This window comes from Mustelus asterias, chromosome 29, assembly GCF_964213995.1.
Source record: "Mustelus asterias chromosome 29, sMusAst1.hap1.1, whole genome shotgun sequence".
In the NCBI taxonomy this organism is placed as follows: Eukaryota; Metazoa; Chordata; class Chondrichthyes; order Carcharhiniformes; family Triakidae; genus Mustelus; species Mustelus asterias.
The window spans coordinates 21,069,387-21,090,905 of record NC_135829.1 but is presented as its reverse complement, the minus strand read 5'-3'; the positions used below and the strand labels follow the sequence as shown (position 1 = coordinate 21,090,905).

Genomic DNA, 21,519 nt, shown 5'->3' with positions numbered 1-21,519 from the left:
TGAGGCAGTAGTGCTAACCACTGTGCCATCCTGCCACCGATAGGTTATTATCTAGTTGATAATAACTTGCTAGACTACTCCAGAGAGCATTTATGAGTCAGCCTTGTGCGGGACTGGAGTCACGTGTAAGTCCCAACAGGTGAGGATACAGGTTTCCCTCCCAAAAAGGTATTACTGACCAGCTGGGGTTTTACCACAACCTGATAGCTTCGTGAAACTTGGTCTAAATCATAAAGTCTGAGTGGAAACAGGAGCGGGTTCCAGCAATCAGAACTAATATCCAGAAGAATGCTGGAAAACAGTGATTGGTGGGTCAAGGGGTCACGGCCCCTGACTTCCCTTCTGACTGGTTAGCACTGCTGCCTCACAGCGCCAGGGACCTGGGTTCAATTCCGGCCTCGGGCCACTGTCTGTGTGGAGTTTGCACATTCTCCCCGTGTCTGCGTGGGTTTCCTCCCACAGATGGGATATCAGGGAGTGGGATAGCTTGATCTTGGTTTCAGATAAAGCTCGGCACAACATCGTGGGCCGAAGGGCCTGTTCTGTTCTGTACTGTTCTATGTTCTATGTGCTGGTTAGGTGCATTGGCCATGCTAAATTGCCCCTTACGGTGGAATTTCCTGGCCGTGCTTGCCCCGAAACCAGAAATTCCTGCCCGAGGTCAACGGACCTTTCCATGGTCCGTACTCGCCAGCTACGATTCCCGTAAGGATTCTATGACTGCACCCCAAGAGCAATATATCAGGAAATCTCAAGCCTCACTGGCCAAGGAATACGCGCGGGGAAATCTCATCTGTCTTCCCCTCAATATTTTGTGTCACCTCAGCTATTCCTTGTCCTCACAAGTTTCACACTCTAATTGCAATGTGCAATCCTGTTGCTGAGTTGGGGCTCTGCCGATTATGGCCTGTCTCTTTAAGTCAGCAGGTATAAACAGGAATATTAACTCGCGGTTTAGGGAAATCTGTCGGTGGGCGGATGCTTGTAAATTCCCAGCTGTGGATCACAATAAACCTTGCGGCTTCCACTTCTAACAAGGTACAATTAGCATAAATAATCCAATCTGTCAGGGCATTGTGCCTGATCAGTCAGATGACACACCATATTTGATTTGATTTGATTTGAGTTATTATTGACACATAAGTTCATAAGTTCACAAGAACATGTATTAGCATACAATGAAAAGTATTGTTTCTTGCGCGCTAAACAGACAGAGCATACCGTTCATAGAGAAGGAAAGGAGAAGGTGCAGAATGTACTCTTACAGTCATAGCTAGGGTGTAGAGAAAGATCAACTTAATATGAGGTAAGTCCATTCAAAAGTCTGATGGTAGCAGGGAAGAAGCTGTTCTTGAGTCGGTTGGTACGTGACCTCAGATTTTTGTATCTTTTTCCTGACGGAAGAAGGTGGAAGAGAGAATGTTTGGGGTGCGTGGGGTCCTTGATTATGCTGGCTGCTTTGCCCGAGGCAGCGGGAAGTCAATGGATGGGAGGCTGGTTTGCGTGATGGACATGTTAAATACAGGAGCACTCAATGCATTAATCGCTATGGAAAATGACACACTAATCAGAATGACTTTTGTCAGGTCAAGCTAAGTTCTCCTGACTACACCCTTTCCTGGACAGAGAGACAGAGAAGTGAATGATGCAAATATAACCGGTGTGAAGGTTTTCCTGATGGGGCGTTCTGTTACGGAGACATCAGTGAGAAGGACAGCAAGGATGAGACAGGGAAGGCACTTTTCGGGGTTTGATGCATTAAGAGAATAGTAATTAGGGGCAAATTTGAGTTTTGGTAGCAAGCAAGAGCTAAACTTGAAATACTTCACAGGCTTGTGGGCCTGTTTCTATAGTTACAATGCTAAATGTCCAACACCGTCTGGCCTCGGTAACAGAGTGAGATGGGGGGGTTTATCGCATGATCAGACAGTTAAACGATGCGAGCAAGCTGACTATTTCCGTATCCCTTTCCTTGACTTTTTTTCCATTAGCGGAATAGTGCATTGAGTGTTCCTGTACTTAGAGTGCGGTGTGCCATCCGACTTATCTGGAGCAATCTCCTGACAGATCGGATTATATTAATCGTACTTTCCATGCCGCCTGCCTAGTGTCAAAAGGGAAAGACACAAAGTTTCCTGCAACTAGAATTTACACGCATCCGCCCACCCATCTGTAGAATTCCCTAAACCAATCGGAGTTAATATTCCTGTCTACACCTGCTGACATACAGAGACAGACCATAATAAGCAGAGCAATGCACTGCACAGTACATAGTCGAATGCGAAACCTACTAAAACAAGTGGTTGAGGGGGATATCATAGAGATGGAGCTTTAAAGGGATTGGTTTTCCACATACTACATAGGCAGGATGGACTTGGGGTTTCATGATTATAGAATTATAGAATCTCTACGGTGCAGAAGGAGGCCATTTGGCCCATCAAGCCTGCACCAACAACAATCCCACCCAGCTCTATCCCCGTAACCCCACATATTTACCCTGCTAATCACCCTGACACTAAGGGACAATTTAGCATGACCAATCAACCTAACACAATCAACATTCTCCCTGTGTCTGCGTGGGTTTCCTCTGGGTGCTCCAGTTTCCTCCCACACTTCAAAGATGTGCGAGTTAGGTTGATTGGCCATGCTAAATTGACCCTAGTGTCAGGGGGGTTAGCAGGGTAAATATGTGGGTTTATGGGAATAGGGCCTGGGCGGGATTGTGGTCGGTGCAGACTCGATGGGCCGAATGGCCTCCTTCTGCACTGTAGGGATTCTATGAACCTGCACATTTTTGGACTGTGGGAGGAACCAGAGCACCCAGAGGAAACCAATGCAGACACGGGGAGAACACGCAATCTCCACACAGACAATCTCCCAAGGCCAGAATTGAATCCGGGTCCCTGGCGCTATGAGGCAGCAGTAGCGGCACGGTAGCACAGTGGTTAGCACTGCTGCTTCACAGCTCCAGGGTCCCGGGTTCGATTCCCGGCTCGGGTCACTGTCTGTGTGGAGTTTGCACATTCTCCTCGTGTCTGTGTGGGTTTCCTCCGGGTGCTCCGGTTTCCTCCCACAGTCCAAAGATGTGCGGGTTAGGTTGATTGGCCAGGTTAAAAATTGTCCCTTAGAGTCCTGGGATGTGTAGGTTAGAGGGATTAGCGGGTAAAATATGTGGGGGTGGAGCCTGGGTGGGATTGTGGTCGGTGCAGACTCGATGGGCCGAATGGCCTCCTTCTGCACTGTAGGGTTTCTATGATTTCTTCTTCTATGAGTACGTGCCACTGTGCTGCCGAGGGGAGTATCCTAGAGATGGGGTTTTAAGCGGATTGGTTTTCCACATATTCCATAGACAGGTGGGATTTGGGACTTCCTGATGTATGTTTTTGAGGGGGACATCAGTATGGGGTCATGATGCCTTTCCCCATCAATCACTTTGTGATTGGCCAGTTTTGTATGTCAGAATCTAACCACAGCTGAATGCACATGAATTAACCAGAGTCCCGCTGAAAACAGAAAAAGACTAATGGAATCCAATCTAAAGCTTTTGGGGCAGAAATGAATTCACTTCAGTCGGATAAAACTGGGAAATCTTGTGGCGCAGTGGGGTGAGCGTCCCTGCCTCTGAGCCGGAAGCTCCGGGTTCGAGTCCCACCCCAGGACTTGACGGCCAAGGAAGGTGTGTTCATAACGCGGCCAAACAGGTTGAATGTCAACCTGCAAAACCCTTCCAAACACGCCAAGGACTGGCGCTAAGAGCGGGAGGGACACCGGGTCAGCCCCGCTTGATGTGGAGTGGCACCTCCTCAAGCTATAAGCCACTGGCAACAGACTAGTGACCTGTCCCAGGAATAACTAGCCATGGAAATAACAGAAGTCTGCCTTAGTGCGCCAGTTGGTGTGGGAAGGAAATTGGAATGGAGTGGGTTAAAACTAAGCCAGATTAACTGGCTAGAAAAGTGGCAAATCAAATATTGAACGTACAATGGAAGATAAAAGATTTTCTATCTTAAATGTAAGAGAAAGTGCTGATGAAGTAAGTTCCAAACAAGAGTAAGGAAGTCACATCAAAGGCAAGGGTTTCATGGATAGAGAGAAAGATTAAAAGGTATTTGACAAACACAGAGAATATAATACAGAAGGAAACGATAGGACGGTTGCATGCTTAAAGGAAGCACAAAGCGAGATTAAGGAGTCCAAGAGAATCATAGAATCCCTACAGTGCAGAAGGAGGCCATTTGGCCCATTGTGTCTGCACCGACCACAATCCCACCCAGGCCCTATCCCCGTAACACTACATATTTACCCTACCTAGTCTCCTTGACACTAGGGTCAATTTAGCACGGCCAATCAACCTAACCCGCACATCTTTGGACTGTGGTAGGAAACCGGAGCACCCGGAGGAAACCCACGCAGACATGGGGAGAACATGCAGACTCCACACAGACAGTGACCCAAGATGGGAATCGAACCCCCGTCCCTGGCGCTGTGAGGCAGCAGCGCTAACCACTGTGCCACCCAGAGAAAATGGGCAAAGGCGTTAGGTGGGATTTTTCAGCCCCTCCCACAGCATATTTTCCAGCAGTTGAAGCAACCTGCCATTGGCCAATGGTGTGGTCTTCCAGTCCTGCTCCTGACAACAGGTTGTTCACTCCCCAGCGGCAGGGGAGGGTCGCCATCGACAGGGCGGGACCGGAAGATTCCTCTGGCCTGGAGGTCGGGAAAATTTTAGTTTCCGAATATAAATGAATCATCAATAACTTTTATATTTAACCAGATAATTGGTAGAATTTTTAACTTAGTACAACAAGGAATTGTGGGAAAGCATAAGACAGATATATTTCATGGGATAAGCACATAGGTTCATAAGCTCATAAGATATAGGAGCAGAATTAGGCCATTCAGCCCATCGAGTCTGCTCGACCATTCGATCATTGCTGATATGCTCCTCATCCCCATTTTCCTGCCTTCTCCCCATAACCCTTCAACCCCATTACCAATTAAAAATCTGTCTAACTCCTCCTTAAATTTACTCACTGTCCCAGCACCCACTGCACTTTGGGGTAGCGAATTCCACATGAGTGAGGAAAGAATAGGCAGCGCGGTCGGCACAGTGGTTAGCGCTGCTGCCTCACAGCGCCAGAGATCCAGGTTCAATTCCGGCCTCGGGTCACTGTCTGTGTGGAATTTGCACATTCTCCCTGTGTCTGCGTGCATTTCCTCTGGTTTCCTCCTGCACTCCAAAGGTGTGTAGGATAGGTGGATTGACAATGCTAAATTACCCCTTAGTGTCCCAAGATGTAGGGGAATTATTGGGGTAAATATGTGGGGTTACGTGGATAGGGCCTGGGTGGGATGCCCTTTCAGAGAGTTGGTGCAGGCTTGATGGGCCGAATGGCCTCCTCCTGCACTGTAGGGTTTCTATGATTCTATGAAGTGAGCTGATAGATTTCGATGAACCGGTGCTCGGGCCTCAACGTTTTGCAATTTATGTAAAGGACTCGGATAAAGGGACTGAAAGTGTGGTTAATTGGTTAATTGAGTGGGCAAAGAGTTGGTAAATGAAGTTTAATGTGGATAATATGAAGTTCTCCATTTTGGCAGAAAGAATGAAAAATAAGGTTATTATTTAAATAAGCTCCGAGATTCAGAGGGATCTGGGCGTCCTACTGCATGGACCACAAAAGTCTAGTGCTCAGGTACAGCAAATAATTCAGAAAGCTAAGAGAATGTTTTCATTTATTTCGAGGGGAATTCATTACAAAATTAGAGAGGTTATCTTCAGTTGTATGGGGCGTTGGTGAGACCGCATCTGGAGTATTGTGTAACAGTATTTGTTTTCTTATTTATGGAAATGTGTTAGAAGCAGTTCAGAGAAGGTTTCTTAGAATCTTAGAAACCCTACAGCACAGAAAGAGGCCATTCGGCCCATCGAGTCTGCACCAACCACAATCCCACCCAGGCCCTACCCCCATATCCCTACATATTTACCCACTAATTCCTCTAACCTACGCATCCCAGGACACTAAGGGCAACTTTAGCATGGCCAATCAACCTAACCCGCATATCTTTGGACTGTGGGAGGAAACCGGAGCACCCGGAGGAAACCCACGCAGACACGAGGAGAATGTGCAAACTCCACACAGACGGTGACCCAAGCCGGGAATCGAACCCAGGTCCCTGGAGCTGTGAAGCAGCAGTTTCCGAGACTAATACCTGGGAATGGGCGGGTTGTCTTATGAGGAAAGAACATAGAACATAGAAAAGCTACAGCACAAACAGGCCCTTCGGCCCACAAGTTGCGCCGAACAATTTCCTTACCTTCTAGGCTCATCTATAACCCTCTATCTTACTAACCTCCATGAATCTATCCAAAAGTCTCTTAAAAGACTCAATCGAATCCGCTTCCACCACCACTACCGGCAGCCGATTCCACACACCCACCACCCTCTGAGTGAAAAACTTACCCCTAACGTCTCCTCTATACCTACTCCCCAGCACCCTAAACCTGTGGCCTCTCGTGAAAGGTTGGAGAGATTAGGTTTGTATCCACTGGAGTTGAGAAGAGTAAGAGGCGACTTGATTGAAAACTTTAAGATCCTGAGTGGTATCGACAGGGTGGATGTGGAGAGAATGTTTCCTTTGATAAATGCGAAGTGATGCATTTTGGTAGAAATAATGTAGGGAGGAGCTATACGATAAATGGCAGAACCATAAAGGGTGTAGATACGCAGAGGGACCTGGGTGTGCAAGTCCACAGATCCTTGAAGGTGACGTCACAGGTGGAGAAGGTGGTGAAGAAGGCATATGGCATGCTTGCCTTTATAGGACGGGGCATAGAGTATAAAAGTTGGGGTCTGATGTTGCAGATGTATAGAACGTTGGTTCGGCCGCATTTGGAATACTGCGTCCAGTTCTGGTCGCCACACTACCAGAAGGACGTGGAGGCTTTGGAGAGAGTACAGAGGAGGTTTACCAGGATGTTGCCTGGTATGGAGGGGCTTAGCTATGAGGAGAGATTGGGTAAACTGGGGTTGTTCTCCCTGGAAAGACGGAGGATGAGGGGAGAGTTAATAGAGGTGTATAAAATTATGAAAGGCATAGATAGGGTGAACGGTGGGAAGCTTTTCCCCAGGTCGGTGGTGACGTTCACGAGGGGTCATAGGTTCAAGGTGAAGGGGGGGAGGTTTAACACAGATATCAGAGGGACATATTTTACACAGAGGGTGGTGGGGGCCTGGAATGCGCTGCCAGGCAAGGTGGTGGAGGCGGACACACTGGGAACGTTTAAGACTTATCTAGACAGCCATATGAACGGAGTGGGAATGGAGGGATACAAAAGAATGGTCTAGTTTGGACCAGGGAGCGGCACGGGCTTGGAGGGCCGAAGGGCCTGTTCCTGTGCTGTATTGTTCTTTGTTTTGTGGGAGAATCTAGAACGAGGGTCACTGTTTAAAAATAAGGGGTCGCCCATTCAAGACAAAGATAGGAGAGATTCTTTCACTCAGAGGGGGGTGAGTCTTTGGAACTCTCTGCATCAAAAGACAGAGGTAGCAGGCTCTTTGGCTGGAATCTTATTACCGTTCATACTGGCCAGATTTTCCCATCCCGCTGGAGATTTGGTTGGCCGCAAAGTTTTCCGACCTCACTGCAGTGAGGTAAGATCGTGCCCTGTTAAGATTTTAACAGCTAGATGGATTCTTGATCAGCGAGGGGTGAAAGGCTATTGGGGGTCAGCAGGAATGTGGAGTCGAGGTTACAATCAGATCTGCCAGGATCTTGTTGAACAGCAGAGCAGGCTTGAGGGGCCGAGTGGCCTACGCCTGCTCCTAATGTATCAATAGGATGGGAAAAGGCTCAGGTGGAGCTTAAATCCCGACATCAGTCTGTTGAACCTAAATAGTCTGTGCTGTAAATTCTACATCACTAAAAGGACAGCCAAGCAAGGAGCCACACGCAACAAACCGAAAGGATTTTAGCATTGGTTCCACAGGGATAAGGCTGCAGGAATACCTAAGAAGGGTGCACAAGAACCACTTCCGCACATAGGGCCGGGTTTTCCAGCCACAGAAACCAGAAAATGCTGCCCGAGGTTTACAGACTTTTGCATGGTCCAACCCCACGCTCGCTACGATCCCCGTGGCAGGCAGGATGGGAAAAACCCTCCCATAAACATTCAACAGCAAACTAAACCCCCAATGTTAAAGCTGGAAAGGAACTATTGGCCAAGTCATCTTCGCTCAGCTGTGTGCGGAAAGGTTTGGTCAGGGAAAATCAGTGTCAGTTTTTTTTAGGGTAGATTAATTTAATTAACATCTTGAAGAAATCAATTGCAGATGAAAAGCATGTTTTTTTATTCATTCCTGGGTCATGGATGTTGCTGGCTGGCCAACTTACTCAACCTTTCCTCATAATAAAGTCCCTCCATACCCAGAATCAACCTAGTGAACCTTCTCTGGACTTCTTTTCGTGGGACGTGGGTGGCACTGGCTGGGCCAGCATTTATTGCCCATCCTTAGTTGCCTGAGGGCAGTGGAGAGTTAATCACATTGCTGTGGCTCTGGAGTCACATGTAGGCCAGACTGGGTAAGGACAACAGAGTTCCTTCGCTAAAGGACATTAGAGAACCAGATGGGTTTTTCCGACAATCGACAGTGGTTTCATGGTCACTGGTAGATTCTTAATTCCAGATTTTTTTTATTGAATTCAAATTCCACCATCTGCCGTGGCGGGATTTGAACCCGGGTCCCCAGAACAAGCCATCGAGGCCATCACCTCCTCTCCCATTTGCATATGTATTTATCTATGTTCAAGGAAATGCTATGAGGTGTTACTTTAAAGACACGTGTTGAAAAGTAAAACATTAAAAGGGAATGCTGTCTGATAACTCGCTTGTTGATCAAGGATCTATCTAGCCATTAAAATATTCAAAGGCAGCTTCCTGACAGAGGACAGGAAACAATGTCTGGAGTTAGATGGGTGTTTTTCTGATTATCAGGGGGTGAGTGTGTGAGGCACTAGCTTGGCCTCAGTTGGAATGTTGCATCAGCTGTGGGTGTCACACTTTAGGAAGGGTGTGGAAGAATTGGAGAGAATGCTGGAAAGATTCAAGAGAATGGTTCCAAGAGTGAGGAACTTTCCTGGAAGAAAAGAAGGCAGAGAGGAGAGTTGAGGGAGGTATTCAAAATTGTGAGGGACCTGGGCGGAGAAAAGTAGGGAGAGGGCTTAAAGTAGGGAGCGGATTTAGAGTAATTAAAAGAAGCAAGAGTCATGAGGGAAAGGTTTTTCCCTCAGCGAGTGTTTAAAGTCCGGAATGCGTTGCCTGCGAGTGCGGTGGAGGCAGGTTCAATCGAAAGATTCAAAAGGGATTTAGACTGTTATCTGAAAAGGAAGAATGTGCAGGGCTATGGGAGAAAGCGGGAGAAAGAGAATGAAGAAAGCTGCTCATTACGAGAGCCAGTGCAGGCACAATGGGCTGAATGGCCTCCTTCTGCACAGTAACTATTCTACGATTGCTGGTGTGTCTGAGACTTCTTTACCTTTTCAATCGAATAAATGATTTGCAGGGGCGGGGAGGAGGCAGTGATACAGAAGTTTGCTGATGGTATCAAATGTGAGGAAGGATGCCAGAGACTGCACGAATTGACAGATAGCTCAGAGAAACAGACGGCTTCATGGCAGGTGCCGCGAAATGTGGGGTGCTGCATTTTGGGAGGGGTGAAAGAACGGGGAAAGGGAGAAAAAAACCTGACCGCCAAAACTCTGGAAAACAGAGGATTATTGGGGAAAATCTTTAACGATGGAAATAGGAAAAGCCATGAGGCGACAGATGGGAGACACTAATACAAAGCCAATGGAGTTTGTGCAGGTGTGTTGGCTACAGTTCAAATACAGCACGGGTCTCAGAAAATCCCCATTTGAGGAAAACTCTGAACGCCATGGAAAGGTTACAGTAATGAAAGATTTCTGGAGGGGGATAGTGTAGTTGTAAAGGACTCGGAAAATGAGGGTTTTCTTCATAAAACAGATTAAGGGGGAACCTGACAGAGATTTTCAATTGATGAAAAGTTTTGAGAAGATTAATGGTAAAGTATTATTTCCCAATAGTTGCTGAATGGGTAACAAAGGGGGAAAGAGAGGGAGGGCTATCAAAGGGAAAGCTGGACAAAATATCTTCATATGGATGTTACGTGAAGTGCTTTGCATGAATTAGTGATAACTCGAAAGGAACTGCGCATAATATGAGGGAAGAGCACTCTAGCATGTCATATTCTTAACTTTAAACAATGGAACTTCTGGAACTGCCCTTTATTTGTTTATAGTGGACACTGATGAATTGTTAAGATGGCTGCCAAGGGGTCAAGTGATCTTGGCCTATTCAACGCAGCCTAACAAGCAAAGTGTCATTGACTCGCCCCAGAAGGGAAAGTCTCCCCCTGGATTGGGACATAACAAGACAAATATCATTGGGGAATTCACACGTCTCATTGCTTAAGAGTGGGCCAACAGTGAAAGACTATGGAGTTACAAGACTGCCTGTCTCCATGTTTCACACCGGACCACAGGGAAGATCGAAACACAGTGGCCACTATCAACTTCACATTGCATCAGGGAGTCCTTCCCCTTCCAAAAGAGACTAGGCTTGCCTCAGAAATATTAACCAAGCGGCCATGTGATCAAAACTAGTTTCAGGAGTTGCACCCTTATTGCTCCAGGACCCACCAGATCCACCAGATCCATTAGATCCATCAGTCATCAACCAATCTGAGAACCAGATTCTGAAATTAGCTTCAAGTCATCAAGCATCCAAAGCACTTAACCTGTCCCTCAGCCTTGCCCTGGGAAACCTGGCAGCTGCCCAGAGCTGAGCATGCTCAGACGCAATGTGTGAGTGCCTTTCCAGCATTGCTTGTGGGTCAGGGGGGGCAGGTGCTCCCCCCACCACCCCCACCCCACCCCCCATTCCCACAAACTTTGCAGACATAGATGCCACAACCTGCCTCCCGCTTCCCACAAACTCCACACCCTCCCCCCCCCCCGCCCGCCCTGCCCGCCCTGCCCCCACCTCCTGAGATCTCACCACTCCTACATAGTGGACATGGAGAGGATGTTTCCACTAATGGGAGAGACTAGAACGCGAGGGCATAGCCTCAGAGTGAAGGGACGCTCCTTTAAAACTGAGATGAGGAGGAATTTCTTCAGCCAGAGGGTGGTGAATCAGTGGAACTCATTGCCACAGAAGGCTGTGGAGGCCAGGTCATTGAGTGTCTTCTGGACAAAATCTATGATGCTATGACAAAGATAGATGGTTCCTGGTCAATAGGGGGATCAAGGGTTACTGGGAGAAGGCAGGAGAATGGGGATGAGAATCATTCAGCCGTGACTGAATGGCGGACCAGACCCAATGGGCCATATGGCCTAGTTCTGCTCCTATATCGTATGGTCTTATGATGTCTCCATCCATCCTTTCCAGTTCCCAGTTGCAGTCTTTGCTCTGGCTTTCCCATAGCAGCCTGCCAATCTGGCCAGACTATGGGGAAGTGGGTTGGGGGGGGGGGGGGGGGGGGGGGAGAGGGTTTGAACTGAGGACAACAATTCAGATAACGTCCCATCACTAAACTCAGCCGGAATTCCAACTTTGCCGGATTTGTGGGATTGTTGACAGTAACCACCACCACAGCACCCATCCCCCCCCTTGGCCCCCCCCCGCTCCCACTACACCCGCAATCATCGCTACCCAAGATGCACACCCCACCGCACCCAGACCCCTGACATCAGCTCTGAGTCCTACCCTCGGGCCGACATACCATTACAGAGTGTCTCGGAAATCTGGGTCTCGGAAATCAAAAGGTCTCAGAAATCTCGGAAAACACTCTCCCCCTCCCCACCCCCCACACCCCGCCAAAAAAAAGGGGGAATCGAGGGTGATGGGCAAAGGGCAGGAAAGTGGACGTGAGGAATGTCAGATCAGCCATGATCCTATTGAATAGCGGAGCAGGATCAAGGGGCCGAATGGCCTGCTCCTGTTCCTGTTGGTTATGGCTTCTGTGTGAGGGGGTGGGAGGGAAGCAGGGGGGGGGGGGGGGCGCAATTGAAGATGTTAAACTTGAGATTGATGGGTTTATTTTCATAGACAGGGTCATAGGGGGGCAGTAAGGTGAGTTGTTGGTGCTAAGCTACTCGTCAGTATATATTTTGGAACCCGGGATGGTCTAACCCCAGATGACGAATCCCTGGAAGGTTATAGATAACTCACAGTGGACTCCATTCTTATTGGAAGGGAATTGTTTGCTGTTGCATTAAGAATGGCGTATTGCTGTTGATATTGTGTTCATCTTAGTTTGTGGTTTTATAATTCATCATTATGAAATTATAATGTTTTTTGGATTTGATTTATGTGATGTATTTCAATGAACTCATAGAATCTCTACAGTGCAGAAGGAGGCCATTGATGCGCATCAATTGAACACGAGGCACAAAGCTTCGGTAACAGAAGGCTTTTATTGTCTAACAATGGAACTAATAGAACGTAAACACACTATCCCAGACTGACGAGGTCCCGCCCGAGCAGGGGGTCTTATACCTCTCCCAGGAGGCGGAGCCCGACTGGGATGTGCCACAACAGTAACAACCACAGGTGTATTAATCCCACCCTAGCCCAACAACAACATTAGAACAATCCCACAGTGGGAACACCCTAGCCCAACAACAACATTAGAACAATCCCACAGTGGGAACCAACGATGGTTCACCACAGCCATTCAGCCCATTGAGTCTGGACCAAATCCAATTCCACCTAGACCCTATCCCCGTAACTCTAGATATTTACCCGGCTAATCCCTCTAACCTACGCATCCCGGGACACTAAGGGGCAATTTAGCATGGCCAATGCACCTAACCTGCACATCTTTGAACTGTGGGAGGAAACTGGCACACCCGGAGGAAACCCACGCAGATACGGGGAGAACGTGCAGACTCCGCACAGACAGTGACCCAAGCCGGGAATCGAACCCGGATCCCTGGTACTGTAAGGCAGCAGTGCTAACCACTGTGCTACCGTGCTGCCCCATTTGTTTGAATAAAAATGAAAGGTATAGGTCAGCAATGATGTAACTGAATTGAAGGAGGACCAAGTTTAACTTTATTTCTTTAGGGTCACAAGTAAGGCTTACATTTACACTGCAATGAAGTTATTGTGAAAATCCCCTAGTCGCCACACTCTGGCACCTGTTCGGGTACACTGAGGGAAAATTTAGCATGGCTGATGCACCTAACCAGCACGTCTTTTGGACTGTGGGAGGAAACCGGAGCACCCGGAGGAAACCCAGGCAGACACGGGGAGAACGTGCAAACTCCACACAGTCACCCAAGCCGGGAATCGAACCCAGGTCCCTGGCGCTGTGGGGTTGCAGTGCTAACCACTGTGCTGCCCTACAGTTATCAAATGTTCAATGAGGATAGGGAATTTAGCACCTAACCAAGTTAGACTGGGTTGAATGTTGCTGAGGGTATCTGAGGGGGGGGGGTTCTTTTTGTGTTCCACATCTTACCTGTTCTCAGGTCGCACGTTGAGGAAGTAACTGCGGCTGGCGTCCCCCCGGGAAGGAGGCTCATCTTCCTGGCTGCTATCGAAAGAGTTGCGGCCGTTGGCGGAGTAAGATCGGATTGCCCGCTTGGAACTCATTCCTCTCCTTGGAGATCCCTTCGAATTCTCCACTCTCTCGCTCTCTTGGCAACTTTAATCCAAACGCGGGGAGCCGTGCGAAGCCAGACACAGATCCCGTCGATTTGATATGCACCAACTGCTGGGGGAAGTTTCAACATTAAAGTGAAATTAGTCGCTGCGACGATCGAATTAGAAATATCCGATTTCGCTGGCAAGAACAAACAGCAAGCGTGTGCCGAGATTTAAGTCTGAAACAAGCAAGTTGTTCGCTATCGAATCGTCATTTTAGAATCACTGCTTTTGCGTTCCTAAAGTAAAGTCAAGGAAGCTTTGCAAATTAAACGTAGAAAGCAGGCTGAGTGAAAAGTTCCAGCATGTCGGAGTTTAAAAATAGACCAGCCCCAGCCTCAGAAGGCTATCTCTGTGTGTGTGTCTGTGTGTCTGAGCTATCCTCTTCCCTTCACTTACCTTGTCACTAGAAGCGAGTTTCACAATTGGAGCCACAGCTCAAAGGTGGTAAAGAATAGCTCCTTATACAATGGAAGCAGATATGTCCTCACCAGCTTCTCTTGAGATTTGCTTTGAGCAACCCCCCAACCCCCCCTCCCCCCTTACCCCTACCCCTTGCTCATGTAGCTGTAGCTGTCAATCAACACTCCCCCTGTCCCTGGACTATTTAAGGAACCCAATGCTGTCTCTGCAATCGCACTTTCCAAAATATTACTCCTCCTGTGTATGTAACAAAAGCACACACACACAGTCACACCATCGGATGTGTTTGTTTTTGCTGGTGTTTTGAGAGGTTGTTGCTGTTTACAGCTGGTTCCATTGCCCCCCCCAGCCCAGTTGCGCCTGGTGTTTTGTGCTTTGAGTGGTGTCCTATGCAGTGTAATGAGACTGTGCCTGTTGTGACTCACCCAGCACAGACATGCCAGGCGAGTTTGATCTGGAGCAGGAGGTACAGTAAACTCAGCCGCAGCTGTCAGTCACAGAGAGGGAGGCTGTGCAAAAACAATCCAACCATGGGATAAAAGGTAAACACCACCCCCCCTCCCCCTCCCCACAGCCCCCCACTCCCCAAACACCCCCTTGTTTTGTAAGTGTAAAAAAAGTGGAGATTGTGGAGTTGGTAGCACTTAACTGTGAGTCCTCAAACTTGTGAGTTTAAACTATGGTTGTCAACGTTCCTGGATTACCCTAGAGTCTTCCAGGAATCGTAGAATCCCTACAGTGCATGAGGAGGCCACTCAGCCCATCGAGTCTGCACCGACCACAATCCCACCCAGGCCCTATCCCCATAACCCCATGCATTTACCCTAGCTAGTCCCCCTCACACTTAAGGGGCAATTTAGCATGGCCAATCCACCTAACCTGCACATCACCGGAGTGTGGGAAGAAACCAGAGCACCCGGAGGAAACCCACGCAGACACGGGGAGAACGTGCAAACTCCACACAAGCAGTGACCCAAGCCGGGAATCGAATCCAGGTCCTTTGCGCTGTGAGCGAGCAGTGCTAACCACCGTGCCACCGTTATGGACACTGATCAATCCTCTTGCAAAAAATCATTATGGGATGTCTAAATAAAGTTTTATTCACTATCCTCATTGAACATTTTATAAGTGTAGGGTGGCACGGTGGCACAGTGGTTAGCACTGCTGCCTCACAGCGCCAGGGACACGGGTTCGATTCCCAGCTTGGGTCACTGTCCGTGCAGAGTCTGCACATTCTCCCCGTGTCTGCGTGGGTTTCCTCCGGGTGCTCCGGTTTCCTCCCACAGTCCAAAAGATGTGCTGGTTAGGTGCATTGGCCATGCTAAATTCTCCCTCAGTGTACCCGAACAGGCGCCGGAGTGTGGCGACTAGGGGATTTTCGCAGTAACTTCATTGCAGTGTTAATGTAAACCTTGTTTGTGACTAATAAATAAACTTAGACTTAAAAAACAAGCGCCAGAGTGTAGCGACTGCAGCAGCAGGGGGAGTGGGTGGGTCGAGTTCGCCCGAAAGCTGGCTGATAGCAGCAGAGGGCGCCATTGCACATGCTCAGGCCTCTGTTCAAGTGGGAATATCTTCGACTTTGAACAAGTAGACAAGACAGCAGTCACTTCTAGACAAGTGGGGAAGCATATTCGGAGCAACCCTGGGCTCTCAGGAGTGATGGGTGTGGCATTACGAGGGAAGATCTCAGAACTAACAACTAACCACTCCAGGAGCTTGGAGCTGTCAGTCCAGTCAAGATGTCTCCAATGGGGTCCCAGAGTGATCATTTTGCCTCCATTGAGGAGGCAAGTGTTAGACAACTATATGAGGACCAGTGTGAAGTTGTACGGATGAAGGAAATAGCGAGGAGTTATTTCTGGAGGCCTGGATTGGATGTGAACAAAGAACAAAGAAAATTACAGCACAGGAACAGGCCCTTCTACCCTCCAAGCCTGCACCAACCATGCTGCCCAACTGAACTAAAACCCCCTATTCCTCCGGGGACCATATCCCTCTATTCCCATCCTATTCATGTATTTGTCCAGACGCCCCTTAAAACTCACTATCGTATCTGCTTCCACTACCTCCCCCGGCAGCCAGGCACCCACCACCCTCTGTGTAAAAACCTTGCCTCATCCACCTTCTTTAAGCCTTGCCCCTTGCACCTTAAACCTATGTCCCTTAGTAATTGATTCTACTACCCTGGGAAAAAGCTTCTGACTATCCATTCTGTCCATGCCCCTCATAATCTTGTAGACTTCTATCAGGTCGCCCCTCAACCTCCGGCGTTCCAGTGAGAACAAATCAAGTTTCTCCAACCTCTCCTCATAGCCAATGCCCTCCATACCAGGCAACATCCTGGTAAATCTTTACATCCTGGTAGAGAGAAAGCTGGAATGTGGTCTTCCTGTGAAACCTGCCACTCCGAGCAGTGCTGCATCAATGGGAATGGTCTGAAGAGGTTTGGCAGTGTGTGCGTGTGGATTTTGCAGGAACGCCTGAAGGACACATCTTCTTGGTAATGGTTAATGCTCACAACAACTGCCAAACATTGGGTATACGCTGCAGCCACTGAGTACACGCTGCAACCACTGTGTATACGCTGAAACCACTGAGTATACACAGCAATCACTGTGTACACACTGCAGCCACTGTGTATACACTGCAGCCACTGTGTATACGCTGCAGCCACTGAGTATATGCTGCAGCCACTGTGTATACGCTGCAACCACTGAGTATACGCTGCAGCCACTGTGTATACGCTGAAACCACTGAGTATACGCTGCAATCACTGTGTACACACTGCAGCCACTGTGTACACACTGCAGCCACTGTGTATACGCTGCAGCCACTGAGTATACGCTGCAATCACTGTGCATATGCTGCAGCCACTGTGTATACGCTGCAGCTACTGTGTATACACAGCAACCACTGTGTATATGCGGCAACACTGTGTATATGTGGCAACCACTGAGTATACGCTGCAGCCATTGTGTATACACAGCAAACACTGTGCATACGCTGCAATCACTGTGTATATGCTGCAGCCACTGTGTATATGCTGCAACCACAGTGTATATGCTGCAGCCACTGTGTATACACTGCAACCACTGAGTATACACTGCAGCCACTGTGTATATCCTGCAGCCACTGTGGAAAGGCTGCAACCACTGTGTATATGCTACAGCCACTGTGTATACACTGCAACCACTGTGTATACACTGCAGTCGCTGTGTATAGGCTGCCGCCACTGTGTATACGCTGCAGTGACTGAGTATACACTGCAGCCACTGTGTATTTGCTGCAGCCACTGTGTATATGCTGCAGCCAGTATATACGCTGCAGCCACTGTGTATATCCTGCAGCCACTGTGTATACGCTGCAATCACCGTGTATATGCTGCAGCCACTGTGTATATGCTGCAGCCACTGTGTATACACTGCAATCACCGTGTATATGCTGCAGCCACTGTGTATACGCTGCAGCCACTGTGTATACGCTGCAGCCACTGTGTATACGCTGCAGCCACTGTGTATACGCTGCAGCCACTCAGTATGCACTGCAGCCATTGTGTATACGCTGCAGCCACTGTGTATCTTCTGCAAGAGTTTATACTCTGCAGCCACTAGGTATACTCTGCAGCCACTGTGAATACACTGCAGCCACTGTGTATATGCTGCAGCCACTGTGTATATGCTGCAGCCACTGTGTATACACTTCAGCCACTGAGTGTACGCTGCAGCCACTGTGTAAACACTGCAGCCACTGCGTATACACTGCAGCCACTGTGTAAACACTGCAGCCACTGTGTATACACTGCAAACCCTCTGTATACACTGCAACCACTGTGCATATGCCACAGGCACTGTATATACACTGCAGCCACTGCGTATATGCTGCAGCTACTGTGTATATGCTGCAGAACTGTGTATATGCTGCAGCCACTGTGTATACACTGCAACCACTGAGTGTACACTGCAGCCACTGTGCATATGCTGCAGCCACTGTATATACGCTGCAACCACGATGTATATGCTACAACCACTGTGTACACAGTGCAGCCACTGTGTATACACTGCAGCCACTGTGTGTATGCTGCAAAAACTGTGTATACGCTGCAACGACTGTGTATACGCAGCAACCACTGTGTACACGCTCCAACCACTGCCTGTACGCTGCAGCCACTGTGTAAACGCTGCAGCCACTGTGTATACGCTGCAGCCACTGTGTATACGCTGCAACCACTGTGTATATGCTGCAGCCACTGTGAATACACTGCAGCCACTGTGTATACGCTGCAACCACTGTGTATATGCTGCAGCCACTGTGTATACATTGCAGCCACTGTGTAAATGCTGCAATGACTGTGTATATGCTGCAACCACTGTGTATACGTTGCAGCCACTGTGTATATGCTGCAGCCACAATGTACACACTGCAGTCACTGTGCATACCCTGCAGCCACTGTGTATGTGATGCAGCCACTGTGTATGTGCTGCAGCCAGTGTATACGCTGCAGCCACTGAGTATACATTGCAGCCACTGTACATACACTGCAGCCACTGAGTATACACTTCTGCCACTGTGTGTACGCTGCAGCCACTGTGTAAATAGTGCAGCCACTGTGTTTCCGCTGCAGCCACTGTGCAAACGCTGCAACCACTGTATATACGCTGCAGCCACTGAGTGTACGCTGCAGCCACTGTGTATACACTGCAGCCACTGTGTAAACCTGCAGCCACTGTGTATGCACTGCAAGCACTGTGTATACACTGCAACCATGGTGTATACGCTGCAAACACTGTGTATACACTGCAACCACTCTGTTTACGCTGCAGCCACTGTGTATATGCTGCAGCCACTGTGTATACACTGCAGCCACTGTGTATATCCTGCAGCCACTGTGTATATCCTGCAGCCACTGTGTATATGCTGCAGCCACGGAGTATACACTGCAGACACTGTGTATTCGCTGCAGCGTCTGAGTATACACTGCAGCCACTGTGTATTTGCTGCAGCCACTGCATATACACTGCAAACCTTCTGTATACACTGCAACCACTGTGCATATGCTGCAGCCACTGTATATGCTGCAGCCACTGTGCATATGCTGCAAAACTGTGTATATGCTGCAGCCACTGTGTATACGCTGCAACCACTGAGTATACACTGCAACCACTCTGTTTACGCTGCAGCCACTGTGTATATGCTGCAGCCACTGTGTATACACTGCAGCCACTGTGTATATCCTGCAGCCACTGTGTATATGCTGCAGCCACTGTGTATATCCTGCAGCCACTGTGTATATCCTGCAGCCACTGTGCGCATGCTGCAGCCACTCAGTATGCACTGCAGCCACTGTGTATCTTCTGCAAGAGTTTATACTCTGCAGCCACTGTGTATACACTGCAGCCACTGTGAATACACTGCAGCCGCTGTGTATACGCTGCAGCCACTGTATATACGCTGCAGCCACTGTGTATACACTTCAGCCACTGAGTGTACGCTGCAGCCACTGTGTAAACACTGCAGCCACTGCGTATACACTGCAGCCACTGTGTAAACACTGCAGCCACTGTGTATACGCTGCAAACCCTCTGTATACACTGCAACCACTGTGCATATGCCACAGGCACTGTATATACACTGCAGCCACTGCGTATTTGCTGCAGCTACTGTGTATATGCTGCAGAACTGTGTATATGCTGCAGAACTGTGTATATGCTGCAGCCACTGTGTATACACTGCAACCACTGAGTGTACACTGCAGCCACTGTGAATACACTGCAGCCACTGTGAATACACTGCAGCCACTGTGTATACACTGCAACCACTGAGTGTACACTGCAGCCACTGTGTATACGCTGCAGCCACTGTGTATACACTGCAGCCACTGTGAATACGCTGCAGCCACTGTGTATACGCTGCAGCCACTGAGTATACGCTGCAGCCCCTGTGTATACGCTGCAGCCACTGTGTATACACTGCAGCCACTGTGTAAACGCTGCAGCCACTGAGTATACGCTGCAGCCCCTGTGTATATGCTGCAGCCAGTGTATACGCTGCAGCCACTGTGTATATGCTGCAGCCAGTGTATACGCTGCAGCCACTGTGTATACACCGCAGCCACTGTGTATACGCTGCAGCCCCTGTGTATACGCTGCAGCCACTGTGTATACGCTGCAGCCACTGTGTATACACTGCAGCCACTGTGAATACGCTGCAGCCACTGTGTAAACACTGCAGCCACTGTGTATACACTGCAAACCCTCTGTATACACTGCAATCACTGTGCATATGCCACAGGCACTGTATATACACTGCAGCCACTGCGTATATGCTGCAGAACTGTGTATATGCTGCAGCCACTGTGTATACACTGCAACCACTGAGTGTACACTGCAGCCACTGTGAATACACTGCAGCCACTGTGTATACGTTGCAACCACTGCGTATACACTGCAACCACTGAGTGTACACTGCAGCCACTGTGTAAACACTGCAGCCACTGTGTATACGTTGCAACCACTGTGTATACACTGCAACCACTGAGTGTACACTGCAGCCACTGTGTAAACACTGCAACCACTGTGTATACACTGCAACCACTGAGTATACACTGCAGCCACTGTGTATACACTGCAGCCACTGTGAATACACTGCAGCCACTGTGTAAACACTGCAGCCACTGTGTAAACGCTGCAGCCACTGTGTAAACACTGCAGCCACTGTGTAAACGCTGCAGCCACTGTGTATACACTGCAGCCACTGTGTAAACACTGCAGCCACTGTGTAAACGCTGCAGCCACTGTGTATACACTGCAGCCACTGTGTATACACTGCAGCCACTGTGTAAACGCTGCAGCCACTGTGTATACACTGCAGCCACTGTGTAAACACTGCAGCCACTGTGTAAACGCTGCAGCCACTGTGTATACACTGCAGCCACTGTGTAAACGCTGCAGCCACTGTGTATACACTGCAGCCACTGTGTAAACGCTGCAGCCACTGTGTATACACTGCAGCCACTGTGTATACACTGCAGCCACTGTGTATACGCTGCAGCCCCTGTGTATATGCTGCAGCCACTGTGTATACGCTGCAGCCACTGTGAATACACTGCAGCCACTGTGAATACACTGCAGCCACTGTGTAAACACTGCAGCCACTGTGTAAACACTGCAGCCACTGTGTATACGCTGCAGCCACTGTGTATACGCTGCAGCCACTGTGTATACGCTGCAGCCACTGTGAATACAATGCAGCCACTGTGTATATGCTGCAGCCACTGTATATACACTGCAGCCACTGTGTATATGCTGCAGCCACTGCGTATACACTGCAGCCACTGTGAATACAATGCAGCCACTGTGTATACG

The 21,519-nt window shown here is 48.8% G+C and overlaps 1 protein-coding gene across 2 annotated transcripts in view; it reads right to left on the bottom strand.

Moving 5' to 3' along the window:
• Window positions 1-14,273, bottom strand: part of alpk3a (alpha-kinase 3a) — an 86,544-nt gene extending 72,271 nt beyond the window's left edge. Inside the window, exons 1-2 of one of the 2 annotated variants that reach the window (XM_078200171.1) lie at window positions 14,132-14,273; window positions 13,548-13,802 (exon numbers count right to left, since the gene is read on the bottom strand). In XM_078200171.1, coding sequence (XP_078056297.1) covers window positions 13,548-13,681 — 134 coding nt within the window. In that variant the 5' untranslated portion in view covers window positions 13,682-13,802; window positions 14,132-14,273. The remainder of the gene's footprint in view (window positions 1-13,547; window positions 13,803-14,131) is intronic. The other variant, XM_078200173.1, reaches the window with a different exon arrangement.
• Between the last annotated feature and the right edge of the window lie 7,246 nt (window positions 14,274-21,519).